The sequence below is a fragment of the Caloenas nicobarica genome, chromosome 3 (genome assembly GCF_036013445.1).
Source record: "Caloenas nicobarica isolate bCalNic1 chromosome 3, bCalNic1.hap1, whole genome shotgun sequence".
NCBI classification, from domain to species: Eukaryota; Metazoa; Chordata; class Aves; order Columbiformes; family Columbidae; genus Caloenas; species Caloenas nicobarica.
Genome location: NC_088247.1, coordinates 112,687,936 through 112,701,153, shown reverse-complemented (window position 1 = coordinate 112,701,153; position 13,218 = coordinate 112,687,936). Strand labels below are relative to the sequence as shown.

At 52.6% G+C, this 13,218-nt stretch overlaps 1 protein-coding gene across 3 annotated transcripts; it reads right to left on the bottom strand.

Annotated features, from left to right (window-relative positions):
* Positions 1–796: 796 nt before the first annotated feature.
* Positions 797–11,934, bottom strand: CEP68 (centrosomal protein 68). 3 transcript variants are annotated; one of them, XM_065631450.1, is made up of 7 exons: positions 11,914–11,934; positions 6,822–7,250; positions 4,902–6,314; positions 3,556–3,678; positions 3,293–3,389; positions 2,329–2,483; positions 797–1,231 (listed from the first exon to the last, which is right to left on the bottom strand). In XM_065631450.1, exons 2-7 carry the CDS (start codon positions 7,203–7,205, stop codon positions 1,181–1,183), a joined length of 2,223 nt encoding a protein of 740 aa, XP_065487522.1. In that variant the 5' UTR covers positions 7,206–7,250; positions 11,914–11,934; the 3' UTR covers positions 797–1,180. The 3 variants fall into 3 exon arrangements, with proteins under 3 accessions (XP_065487522.1, XP_065487520.1, XP_065487523.1); XM_065631448.1 differs by lacking the exon at positions 11,914–11,934 and adding an exon at positions 10,989–11,466; XM_065631451.1 differs by lacking the exons at positions 797–1,231; positions 2,329–2,483; positions 3,293–3,389; positions 11,914–11,934 and adding an exon at positions 10,989–11,466 and having other exon boundaries at positions 3,621–3,681.
* Positions 11,935–13,218: the final 1,284 nt, after the last annotated feature.

Sequence of the window (13,218 nt, the reverse complement as noted above, 5' to 3'; positions counted from 1 at the left end):
TCCTTGCACCCAACTCCCACCTGTCCTATAGGCTTTAAGCATCACCCTGAGTGCCTGTAGCTACAGGACCTGGTGCTGGTGAAGCTGGTGTAACAATTTCCTTGAGCCTTTTTGTTGAACTCATGCTGAGGTATGAATTGTCACCTGCACCATGGCAAGAAAAAAACCCTGCCCCTTAAGCTGAGGATGTGGAGGATGGGAGAGTATCAAAGCCCAGTGAATTTGTCACTTCAGTTTATGCTTTCACTTTGTGCGGTGTGGAAATTTCACTTCGTTTTGGGCACAAGAATAGGAGGAAATGTTGCATTCCACATGAGAACAAGATGATAATCATTTAGTTTAAAGGTTAAATAAAGCCAAGAACCAATAGTCTGTAACTGGCTGTAATTTTTTGGCCACTTACCCTGTTATGCTGCTTCAGAGATGCCCTTTTCTGTAGCAGAAAGGGGCTGGAAACCATCACTGCCTGTTGTAGGAGGGGAAAGTCACAATTCTTGACCCAAGGAAACCAGCACAGCACTAACAACTACTGCAGATAACTCATAACAGCAGTTTATGCATAACCTGGTTCTTCCTCAAGTGTACTCGGTTATTATTTTATCAAGATTCGTAAAGCATATTGGCGCTCTGTGGTTACATGTAAGAAAACTGAAAGTTAAATAGGCCGCACTTCAGCAGGGAATGGTGATTATAAACAGGAGTTCTGTTTTCTCCCAAGACCCAGACGGAGTTGCTCACTTCTTGGCTTCTAGCACGTATTTTTGAAGAGCATAAGCAAAACATGAGAACACGGCTATTAAAATCACACGGCCTTTACTTAGAAGTGAGTTGCACGGCACACTATGGATTACTCGGTTAAAAAAACAGTGTGTTCTTGATGTTTTGCTAATACATGGAACAAGCCACTTCAATAAAAAAAAAAACCACAAAGCTACATTAAAAAACAAGTTAAAAGAAAGGCCAGCTGTTCATTCCTCACTCACAAAATTCCCCAGCACAGTCAGCACTATTAACTAGACGTCTCAGCAGCCAAATAACTGCTGTACAGCTCGCCTTTCTCAAGTAAAAAAAACGCACAAACTGAAGTCAGCCAGGCCGGCGAACTCCAAACACAGTCATGGTTCGTATTTGGCATCTGCTGGAGGTGACAGTGGTGGTTTGGTGTTTCCTGCAGCTCTTCTCAGCCATCCTGAGACTGGCTTACAAAGCCCAGCTCTGATACAGGCAGCACCTGAAACAAAAATCAGAGGTTTGCTACTGTGCAGAGGCTGCAATCCAACCAATAAAACCCCCACGCTGTACTTAAATCACCTCCACATATGCTTGCGAGTATATAGGAAGAATATAGCTGTGTATATTTAGCAATTTAAAAAAAAAAAAGTGCACTACATAAGATATTGTTACTTGCGTCTTAAGTACTAGAAATAATTTTTCCCCTTTGCAGCTCCAAATTTTAAGGTGTGGCAGGGAGTGGGCCATGGAGAAATCAACAGTCTGAGCTAATGGGGTAGGAGGGTGGTGAGGAAGGGGGCCGAGGTTATCCTGCTGTTCCTAAATTCCTACCTTGTGGTCCTCAGAAACTTTTAAGAGCCTTCCTGCACCTTGCTAACACACATAATGGGTTTGTATAGACACGCAGTTATAGTGCTTCCAAATCACAGCGTGAAGGGCTGAGGGACGTGGCAGCACAGAGCTGACCCCACTTATGCTGCTGTGAGTGCCCACAGCCATCACAGCCCCCTCCACGCTCACACGTCTGCGACATGCGTGTCTCTGCACTTTTATTTGACAGAAGATGTTCAAGAAATCAGTAGTTTTCTGGCTCAGATTTTACCCGAATTCACTTGCTTCCTTTTCCCAGCATAATGTGGCAAGCAGAATTTTTTTTTTTCTTTGAGAAAACAAAACAAAACCCCAAAAACAACCCAACCAACGAAAAAAATCCCCCTTTCCCATCTTCCCGCTGCTGTCCAGGTGGTGTCGGGAGAGCAGCGGTCTGTGCCACACTGCTGATGTCCCCTCCACCTGAGTGACAGTGACCTGCCTGCGGCTCCTCCCGGGAGCTGCCATCGCTCTCCTGCTGCTCTTGGGTTTCACCAGCTGCTTCACCAACACGCGGCTCTTCCCCTGACACACACTTAAAGATAATTTTGGCCTCTCCCTTGCTTTCTTCTCCTTCCAGGCTTTGCAAACATCAGATTACAAGAAACAATAACAAAGCCTGATGTATAGTGTTTGCTAATTTGGGCGTTTGTCTTCCTACGCTTCCGCCCTCTTCCCCCTGCCACAAAAAGGCTGGTTCGCCCCCTTCTCTCCCCTCCAACTTACCCACTGGGCAGCCGTCTGCTGCACCCCCTCGCCCTCCATCGCGTCCTCGCCCTGCCCAGGACCCGCGGCAGCCAGAGCCGACTCGTACAGGTGCTCCGCGTGGGTTTCCAGCTCTTCTGACTGTTTTGCAATCAGGCCCAGCGTGTCTTTCAGGGCTGGAAAACAAAACGTGCAAAGGAGGTGGCGGTAACACGTCAACACAACGTCTTTTAAGAGCAATACGAGAGAGTTCCACTCGCCCGGGCAGACTTTTGAAAGAAATCAAGTGTTAGAAATCAATAGGCTGATCTTCATCCCACCCAAGTTGTGATGCAGAGTTTGGAGGGGGTGGGAGGCAACCTAGGAGAATCCGGGTTAAGAAACAGAAACAGAGGCTCCCAAAGGAAACCTTTAGGACTGTGTAAAAGCCCGTCCCTAATGCAGCACTCGACCACTAACACTCCTTTGGTGACTGCAGACCCAGCCTGCCCTTTAGAGATCCCATGCGTGGGATGCACTAAATCGCCAAAGCGACAGCTCCGCGTGTGCCGCACCACCGGCCAGGCTGGGCTGTCTCCCCAGATTGGCTGCCAATACCCACCCCCGAAGTGCACCGAGTGCAAGCGGGATGTGAAAATCACCTCCTCCACTCTGCGTTCAGGATAAAAATCTAAGAAGGGACTCGAAAGAGGCAGAAACGCCCCCACCGCCCACTGGGGACGGCACAGCGCGCGGCAAGGGTGGAGGCACGGCGCAGGTGCCAGCGCTCAGGAGCCATCGCTTCGAACCTCCAAGTCACCTCCTGGTCCCCCAGCAGAAACAGAGGTGTAAAAACCGTTCTGTTCTCACAGCCGCTGAAAGGCAAACTCTGCCCACCGCTGCTGCGCCCCCGCACACGCGAGGCCAGGGATTTTGGGGGGCAGATGCTACGGCCACCGTCACCAGCTGCCTCCAGGAGCAGCCCCGCTCAGGTGCTCCTCCTCACCTGGCGAATTGGACGCCATGCAGTCGAGGAGAGCTTCTCCCCGCTCCAGCACGCTCTCCGTCAGGCTCCGGTGGTCGGCCACATCTTTCCTGAACTCCTGCGAAAGGAAGGAGAAGAGAAGCGCCACTTTGTTTTTGTTTTTGGAAGAGACGCAGCTGCGGCAGGTAGCCCGGGGAGCAGTTTGCTCCAAACTGGAGTTATTTCACACCGGTTGCTGCCCACGGCACCATGGAAGGGGATGAAAAGCCAGCAGCGGTACCCACCATGCAGCGGTGCAGCGATGCCTTCACGCTCTCGGTGTCCGGCGAGGCTGGGACCCAGCTGTCGGTGATGTCTGCGACGTTGTACAGCCAACGAATTAGCTCTTCCAGCTGGCAGCAAAACATCTACTTAACGAAGCACGACAAGAGGGGTTACTGAGCTATTTCTGTAATAATGTTACGGCAGGGACAGCGGTAGGGGAGGCAGCGGCGTTTCAGAAAGCACCTGCTCTCCCATTGCGGGGCTGGCGTATCCACCTCCCCTTGGCACACAAACGTCCCTAAGCTTGGGAAACCAAGGGTTGACAGAAAAAAAAGAAAGAAAAAAAAGGCAAAAAGCAAATTAAACCCCTAAATACACCCCAAACCCACTGTGTGGCAGGAGTTGAGGGTCCCTATGAAATGGCTGCTATGGAAAGGTGTTGGATGCCAGCGGCAGCCGGGCTGAAGGAAGCGGTTTGCTTCCACCACCTCACCAGAGCCACGCAGTTAATTTGCAGTTGCTTTTCCCCAAGGGTTTGTCTCGTTCAATTAAGCGCTTTCATTTATTTTTAAAGCGCCTCGGTAAGGGATTATTTGTGTAAGATGCTGCACAAGACCCAGGGGCCTCTGCTCTCACTGAAACCGGACTCCAGCCCTGCTCCTGCTCCTCGGGGGGTCGGGTTTTGCCACAGAGCTGAGCTGCTGCTCCCTGGCACCGCGATGTGGGGCAACGGATACATCCTCATGCTGACCCTTTTTACGTCAGCAGAGTTATTCTCCTACAAGAGGGGGAATTAGTTGCACCGGTGTTTGCAGCTATGTGCATGATAATAATGACTCCCTTGCAAACAGCCCGGCATCACTTCTAAATTCAGCTCGGGGCTGGGGTGGGGAGGGAGATGGAGGGGAAGGCAGGGAGAAATCGCCGCTGGCTGGTGAGGACAGCACCGGTGGCAGGACGGCCACGAGGCATCACTCGCCCAAAAAATAAAAATTCATAAAAGAATCAGGTAATTCTTCACAGAAATCCCACCAGTTCTGCCTGGCCTTATCATACCCTTAAGTAGGACCCAGTCTGGGGAAGATGAGTGAGGCTGAAGGGCGCTGCAGGACGGGTGGGCTGGGGGAAGCCGAGTGCCACGTTTCCACCAAGCCCAGCCCCACGATGCTGAGCCCCGGGAAAGCAAGATGGGCTCTTGCTCCATCAGAATAAATTGTCTGGCCCGGTGAGCCCCTCTGCATAAATCACTGCCAGCTGCCAGGCACCAAACACTCTGCAGAAGGGGAAGCCTTAATTGTGCCATAAATACAGGCACATTTCATGCGAGATCTTCCCATAATAAACTTTATTTCTGGTCTCAACCTACCTTAATGCACTGGGCAAGGGACTCATTCTGCTGGCTCTTCTTCTTGACCCGCAGTTCTTTTGGGTACGTCCCATCAAATGCGTCCCCCAGGCTCGTCTGTAGATGAAGCCCCCGCAGAGGATCCCCATGGATCCGGCCACACGACTCAGTGTTTTCCCCGCTGGGCTTTCGAGAGCCGCAGGGGTGCCACAGCACAGAGTAACCCCCAATATTCCCTCTTTCACCCCTGCCACCCGCTTCTCCAAAAGGAGCCAGTTCGGATGAAGGGGGCTGCCTGCCGTCGCTGTGACGTGGAAGGTTTCGGTGGTCATGCCCGGGCATCCTTAAAGTGAAGGAAAGATTGGACAAAAACTGAGCCAGCCTTTCCAGCTCCTGCAGTCTCGGAGGCAGGGAGAGAAATTCTTCGTCGCCCTCCCACTCTTTCCTCAGGGGGAGCACCCCTGTTGTAGGTAAAAACCTATTAGTGCTTTTCGCCTGCCCTTTGCAGCTTGGCAAGGGGCTCCCCTTGGTACACCGGCTTCTCCCACCCGCAGCAGGGCGGCCAGGTGAATCTGTCCCCACTGACTCTGTTGTTACATCCTTCGCAGAACCTCTAGAAGGACGAGAGGATTCACTCTTGGCAGAGGATGCTTTTGCAATAGGTAAATGTTCATGGTATAAGCCAGCTCCTGAGCAGCCTCTTTTTCCAGGTTCCGTGGTGGAGAACGTCTCTGCAGCGGTCAGGAACCCCCAACATCCATTCTCCCTGCTTCCCCGGGACTGCCCACCTCGGCCATAGATGCTGGTGGACCTTGACGTCCCCTCGGGGGAAACAGAAAAGCTGTCCAAACCTATTCCCGAGTCGTGCAGGAAAGGCTCCGGCATCTTTCCCAGCTTGTATCTTGGCTTCAGTGGATACGCATAATCCAGCAAGTCCTCGTACTCTTTATTGGGGTTCCAGTGGGGTGAGCTACGGTCCGGAGATGGGGGTAACGAATCCGGTATGGCACATGCCCAGTAATCGGCTTGGTAGGACGACATCTCTCCGATGCGCTCTGCGGCCGTGCGGCCATCACGCAGAGGACGGCAGGGCTTGTGCGCCCGCGGCACCCCCCGTTCTGCCGCACCCCACCGGCGGCACGGGTCCCGGGCGGCGGTGGCCGCGGGAGAAGGCACGTCTGTGCTGGCCAGCAAGCTTCGGGACGGCTCTTTGGAGAGGCCGTTTTCTTCTGAAGACAGAGTGGAGAAGCTCGACGCAGAGCGGCTCCGCAGGGTGCTCGCGGGGCTGGGGGGCGCGTGGGGCCGCAGGAGCTCCGGGGTGGAGCACAATGGGGATTGAGCTCCCAGCCTTCGGCTGCACCTGCCAGCAAGGACGTTCTCCTCTGCCGAGCTGGGGGGGCTGGACGGCAGCTCCCAGCAGCCCGATGCCTTCACCTGCTTGAGGACAGGGGGGGAAAAAAAGGGAGAGAGAGAGACAGGTGAAACAAAGCACGGCATGCAGACAAAAGGCTCCTTTGTGCCGGGACACGGAGCTGAAAGCCCAGCGCTGGCCCTGCTGTGAGGAGAGGCTGGACGGGGAGCTCTGCTCTGTCTGTGGGGCAGCACGCAGCCGCCTGGTGCCCGGTGGGGCTTGTTTTTAAAGAAAGGCATCCCGAGGGCTGGCGGGGCTGCACAAGTCATTTGGCAGCAAGAGGCACTTATTTAAAGAACCTCGTCCCAGGCAACTTTCCATCTCCACAGCGGCAACTCAGGAATGGATGCAATGGCGCAGGCGTCGGAGGCCAAACCCTTCCCCACCGCACCGCTCAGCCCGGCGCTGGGGTGCGTGTGCCTGGCCAGAGCACGAAGAAAGTCCTTGCTAGGACAACCCAGACAAACAAGTCCCCACCTCGCCTGGGACCCCCGGTGATGCAGCAGCACCTGTACATGCAACCCCCTCACCTGTGGCTCTCCAGAGGAGAGGAACCGGCGGCTAACGTGACAAAGCACGTCGACCTCGTCGTCAGCTCTATAAATCGACGTCCCTGCCTCCGAGAGGCTCGCTCTTGCTCTGGGAAATCTGTGTGCGGATGCTGACAACACTCCTTGGCGGAAGCTTGAGCCCCCCTGGGTGACGCCGTCAACGAGGTGACCGCGTCCGCTCCCTGCCACGCCGTCTGTCCCCCGCGGGCAGGGTTTGGCCTCCTCTGTCCCCAGCAGCCATCGCAGGCTGTCCGCGAGCTCCGGGTAGTCCGCCTCCACCTCTGCGCAGTCCCAGCTTCCATCGCCCTCGGCCTTCCCGCTCAGGGAGGCTTCAGAGGGTGATTTCCTCACATCCACGGCCATCGGGACGGAACTTCTCCCCCAAGGCGATGCCGAGACTCGGGCTCTCTGAAACACGCAACACACGGTAGCGACAACTTCACATCCCCACTCATCTCCATGCCAGCTAAAGAAACTGGGTATGCCTAATAATGAAGAGCTTAAGCGTGTTTGGGTCAGACCACACAAATAAAAAAATTGCATCTTAGTGCATCAAAGTGTGACAGAGGAAGCAACAAACCAGCCTTTGTGCCTGAGAAGTATTTTCTGGTTTCAAGGACATGACAGACAGGGAAAACCTAATTAAAGCTCTGGCCACTCTGATAACAAACGTGTGCTTTATACCTTGCCAGCACAGTTTCCTGAACTAATGGCCAACCTCACAGTGTGCACACCATCAGGTTTCTGGGCCCAAATGAGACATCGTTAACCAGGACGTAAGCACCTGTTAGTGCGGATGCACCCTGAAGGCTGTTAAGGTGGGAAGTTGAGGCTTTTTTAAGAGACAAACTCAAAACCTTGAAATGGAAAGGCCTGTCAATATTCAAGAAAAGACCAGACAACGCCCTCAGACACACGGTGTGAGCTGTGGGGTTGTCCTGTGCAGGGACAGGAGTTGGACTCAGTGATCCTTGTGGGTCCTTCCAACTCAGGACATTCTAAGATTCTATGAAACCACCCAGACGTGAGAAGCACATATAAAAAATTAGAGTGGGAGGCAGGAGGCTCTAAAATCCAAACTTGGCTCTTAGCTTTGCAGCTTCTATGTCAATTCATGCAATTAACTCTTTGTGAAATTAATTAATGGAAATACTTGTTCAACCAATGACACATCTTCAAGCGTGCCGTACAGCCAAGTCCATTGCATCTTGCTGCAAATCCTTCTAACACGAGATATTACTCTTGAAGCCCAAGTTCTCCAGGCACGGGGATGCTCCACCACCACCCCCAGCTGCCCGCGCTGGGCTCAGAGGAGGAGCTGCAGCAGGACAATCACAGAATCATTTTGGTTGGAAGAGACCCTCAGGATCACCTAGTGCCACCATAACCTAACTCTAGCACTAACCCATGTCCCTAAGAGCCTCATCTACGTGTCTTTTAAACCCCTCCAGGGATGGTGACTCCACCACTTCCCTGGGCAGCCTGTCCCAATGCCTGACGACGCTTTCAGTGAATACATTTTTTCTAATATCCAATCTAAACCTCCCCCGGCGCAACTTGAGGCCATTTCCTCTTGTCCCATCACTTGCTACTTGGGAGAAGAGACCAACCCCCTCCACGCTACACCCTCCTTTCAGGCAGTTGCAGACAGCGATCAGGTCTCCCCTCAGCCTCCTTTTCTCCAGGCTGAGCAGCCCCAGCTCCCTCAGCCGCTCCTCATCACACTTGTGCTCCAGACCCCTCACCAGCTTCGTCGCCTCCTCTGCCCTCTCTCTAGTATTTCAAGCATCGACCCAAATCACAGCAAGGAAAACGCAGCGCAGGGAGGACCTCGTTTTGTGAACACCAGTTGCAGCTGAGCGCCTCTGCTTGTGTTCACCAAGCTAGCGGGACTCAGAAATACTCTTAGCACAAATGACACCTTGCGGGCTCCCCACAAAGAAACCGGCGCTGCCAAAATCCCCACACGTCACTCGCAGGTGGGCATCCCCTGGGAATACTGAATTCCACCAGCTTCAGCCCAAAGTAAGGCACTGGCATTAGGCACAGTGGTTTGCCAGGCTAGCAAGGGTCAGCCAAGGGAGCATCAACAGCAAACTCAAAAATAAATTGGAAAAAAAAAAAAAAAAAAAAGAGGAAAGAAAGTATTCCCAAACAATACTTGGAAGTAGGAAACAAGTTGACACTCACACCCTCCCTCAGCTCTTTTGTCATGATCGTGTTTTACGATCCACCCCTCCGGCGACGGAGGTTTTCCCACAGGCAGGCGAACAAAGAGGTTGGGAGGACGCGCTGGGTCTCCAGGGGTGACCGAATCCCCGGCACAACCCGCAGCTGCCGCCTTCCCTCCCTGCCCGAGCCGGGCTGCTATACCGAGCACGGCAGCAGCTGCGGAGCGGGCGAGGGACGGCTGGGGTCCCCCTGCCCTCCCTGCAAACCGCGTCCCTGGGCTGACACCTGGACTCGCCCCCTCGATCGCTTAAATCGCTGCCAAATACAACCCCGCGCACATCAAGCCATCCTAAAATCGATGGCGTTGCTCTCTTTTTCTCCCCCAAAAAGGCTGTATATCCAAACAGAAAGGCGTGGAAATTGCAATAAACATAACTGACAAGCCCACTCCTGCTAAATTATCTACATATTATACAACAATATATCATCAAAATACATGTAAGCATATATATCTTGTTTAACAGAAGGCAGATTCCTGATGCTGACAGAAAGAGTAACCCAAACCAGTCATGAACCCGTATGTGTTTTCCACACAGCATGTGAGCGATTTCTTCACAGACCCATCATACAGGTTTTTAAGGCCAGAGATCCCCCGAGCCCCAGGAGGGAGCCCCCCGTTACCTGCCAGCCTTCGCCGACTCCTTTGGTCCCTCTGAATTAGTTTTGTTCAGACAGTCAGGCAAGCAAGTATTAGCGAATCAGATGCCAAATCCATCTTACAGGTGATTTAAATGCCCAGAAAATCCCCTGAGATATATTTGTTTATCAGCTTTGAAAGCCAGGGCCTTGGCCGCGAGGAGAAATGATGCTCACCAGTTGGATTCCTCCTCTTCCAACCAAAACTTAATAAGCAAAAAGCCACTGGGGTGACAAAATGTAAAGTATCGCGTATTAAATTCCTGGATCCATTTCACAGCTTAAGAGGCTGCTCCAAATTCACCATTTCAGGCGCTTTCCTCTACGACAAGAAGCAGGTGATTCAGCAGAGAACATCACTAATTATCCCAACACGAACAGGCATCTCACCAGCTCTAATCCCTCCCTGCACGCACTGGCAGCGCTGCACGTCCAAAAATGATTCAGTAAATACAAATCTTAACAGAGAGGAGGGCGCGGGACACCCGTAGCTTAGGACATAAATGCCTTGACAATCAGTTCTGTTGTTGGGTAGTGATTTTAAAAAATATATATTAACATGGCACCAAATCAGACTCAAAAGTTTTGAACTGAATGTGCAGTAAATAACGGTCAACTTTGGTACCTCTTTATTTTTAAGAAGATGACACGATAAATTCAAAGTGATGTTGAACGTCATTGTCTGCATCAGATTTAGTGGCCTGAGTCATGTGTCAGCCAGCCCAGTAAATACAACTATAAAAAACATATGTAAGTTTGACCTTAAATATGAAAAGCACATGTTAAACAACATTTTAAAAAATTATGGGTCAGAACCCATCTGTTATTTTTGTAACTGTATGCAGGAGCGCAAAGGCTGAACTATTCTGAACTTCCAAGATTATTTGTTGATCTTATGGATGCAGCATGCAGCGATGTACATTTCCATTATGCCATCAGTCTTTAAAAAAAGAGTAAATGCTAGTTCACAGGTTTATTAAATCTCCAGAAGCTAATTGGAAGCTAAAGAGAAACTAGGAAACCTGCTTATTTCAGAATTTGTAAGGGTATTCAAAGGGCCACCAGTGATTTCACCGGCTTTTCGGAAGTCTCTAAATCAGGCAGCTAATTTCAATTAATTTCAGGGGGAAACTGGGTGCAAACTATTTGGGGAAGTCGCACACATCCCGTACACAGAATGATCAGGCAAAAAGTCGTACCGAAAAACTGACCGAAAATGCTGATGCCACTTACTGCACCTCCCAACTACAAGAGCGCCTAGAAAAGAAGATTTCTTACCATTTTCCAACAAAAATGCAAAAATTCAGAGGTCAGGTTGCCAGCGGTGGGGACACATCATGATTAACCCTCACGACGGGAAGAAGCCCAAATCCTCGGGCAGGACAGACACAGCTCTGAAGAGGGACGTACAACCACGGAGACTTTCCACTGGCCTTAAAAATACCAGAAAGTGGCCAGAAATCATCCGATCCCTCAACGGTCTCGCCAGCGATGGGGTGGCACAGAAACGGGACCCGCGACAGGGTTTTTAGATAACGGATGCAGACAGTGGCTGTTTCATTCATTTCAATGGAGGAAAGTCCACGGGGACCTCTCAAGAAACGCGATCCCCAGACGTTTTTGCATCACCAAAAGCAAATTTCCTGCCGAAACCTGCACAGAACCCGGTGCACAGCCACAGCTCTGTCCCCTGAGTGAGGGTGTCACTTGGCTGGGGACTTCAACAACAGCAGCTGACACTGATAGAGTTTCCGTCTCCCACCAGCTCTGGTTTTGCTGGGGAGGCGTTTTTTGTTGTTGTTTTGGGGCAAAACCACACCGCTCTTGCCTTTCAGGCCTATGGGATCTGAATTTTGATTTTTTTTTTTTTCCTCCTTTTCTTGCATGCTTTCTGCCCGAAAAGCCTTTCCGCAGCTGGAAATACACGGCAGATTAACCAAAAATAATAACAGATAAGGGCACTGAAGCCGAGGAGGCGCCGCTCCCCGGGGACGCCGCGGACTTGCTGGAGACACGCATGCACCGCCCCGCGGGTAACGGGGACGGGCGGCCAAGGCCAAACCCACCCGCTTCCCCCGCGCCGCCCCCCGGGACCCCCGAGCGCGGCCCCGGCAGCACCCGGCGCTGGTCCTCGGCCCCCCCCGCCGCCCCAGGGACCGGGACCGGGACCGGGACCCGAACCAGCAGCCCAGCCCGCACCTACCGAACGGCGGCCGCCACCACCCCCGCCGCCACGCCCCCCGCCCCGCGTCCCAGCCAATGGGAGCGCGGGTCGCCACGTCAACAGGGGCACCCTTGCGGCCCGGTAGCCAATGGGAGTGGAGCCTGGCGCTAGGCTCCGCCCCGCGACCCTGCTTCCCCCCGCGGCGCCGGGCGGGGAGCGGCCGCCCCGCTGCCGATCGCGGTCCCCGTCTCAGTCCCGGTCCCGCCCCATGGCCGGGAACGAGGTGGAGCGAACCATCCGCCTGCCACCGGGCACTTGCGGAGCCCCCCCGGGACCGGCGGGCGCTGGCGCTGCTGGAGCAGCGTCACCTCCAGCGCCCTTGAGTTGGTTGCAGCTTTTCCTTTTAGCCCGTGTGTTGAGCTTCCCGGGGCTGAGCCGTGCGCTGGCAGCCTCCGCGCCTCCCGGGGTGTTGCCGGCTGTTTCTGGGCTGCACGGCCATCTAAAAAATGTTATTGCATGAGCAGTGGCTGCGGGTGTAATGGCAAATGGGTTTGAGCACCCTACAAGCACAACGCAAATCCCCCTTGGACTCATTGCCACTTAAAAGAATGAATCCTGCCAGCAATTGCTAACCTAAAGATCTGTAAATCCTCTCAGGTTTAGGTCAGTCTGCTCCTCTAACAAAGCGTGACTTGCAGAACACCTAATCGGAAACTACCGAGTCTACTCACCTTGCAGCTTTTGGCATTTTGAAGCCTGCACGATTAGTTGGGTCTCGTTCCAACACACATGTCGAGACTGCTGGCTAAAGTGTCCTTTAGCTGAACGTTGCTCATTATACACTAAAATGATTATGTAACCAATATGAAAATGTGTAACCAGCTCTCTAGGACTGCCCTGAGTAGTGATTTTGTGTATAATGGCTGTTACTTTTGTTTCTGGTGTGCTGGCTTTACTCCAGCATCCAGACTTGTGCAGCTCTGTAATAAATAAAATCTCGTCTCTGGGTGTAAATTTGGCCCATTTGCATGCACACCAGGGAAAGGACTGAGGGACACCAGGAACACTGAGGGAACCCCAGGGAAAGAATTGAGACCACATCTGGAATATTGTGTCCAGCTCTGGGCCCCTCAGTTCAGAAGGACAGGGAACTGCTGGAGAGAGTCCAGCGCAGAGACACAAAGATGATGAAGGGAGTGGAGCATCTCCCTTATGAGGAAAGGCTGAGGGAGCTGGGGCTCTTTAGCTTGGAGAAGAGGAGACTGAGGGGAGACCTCATCAATGTTTATAAATATATAAAGGGCGAGTGTCACAAAGATGGAGCCAGGCTCTTCTCAGTGACAA

Bases quoted from the DNA above. Each gene is read 5' to 3' on its own strand.
- CEP68 (XM_065631448.1), bottom strand. The intron at 3,679-4,901 runs GTAGGTTGAGAC...TTCGTTAAGTAG, and splicing joins CCCTTGCCCAGTGCATTAAG to ATGTTTTGCTGCCAGCTGGA. The intron at 1,232-2,328 runs GTAAGTTGGAGG...TTTTTGTTTCAG, and splicing joins AGCAGACGGCTGCCCAGTGG to GTGCTGCCTGTATCAGAGCT.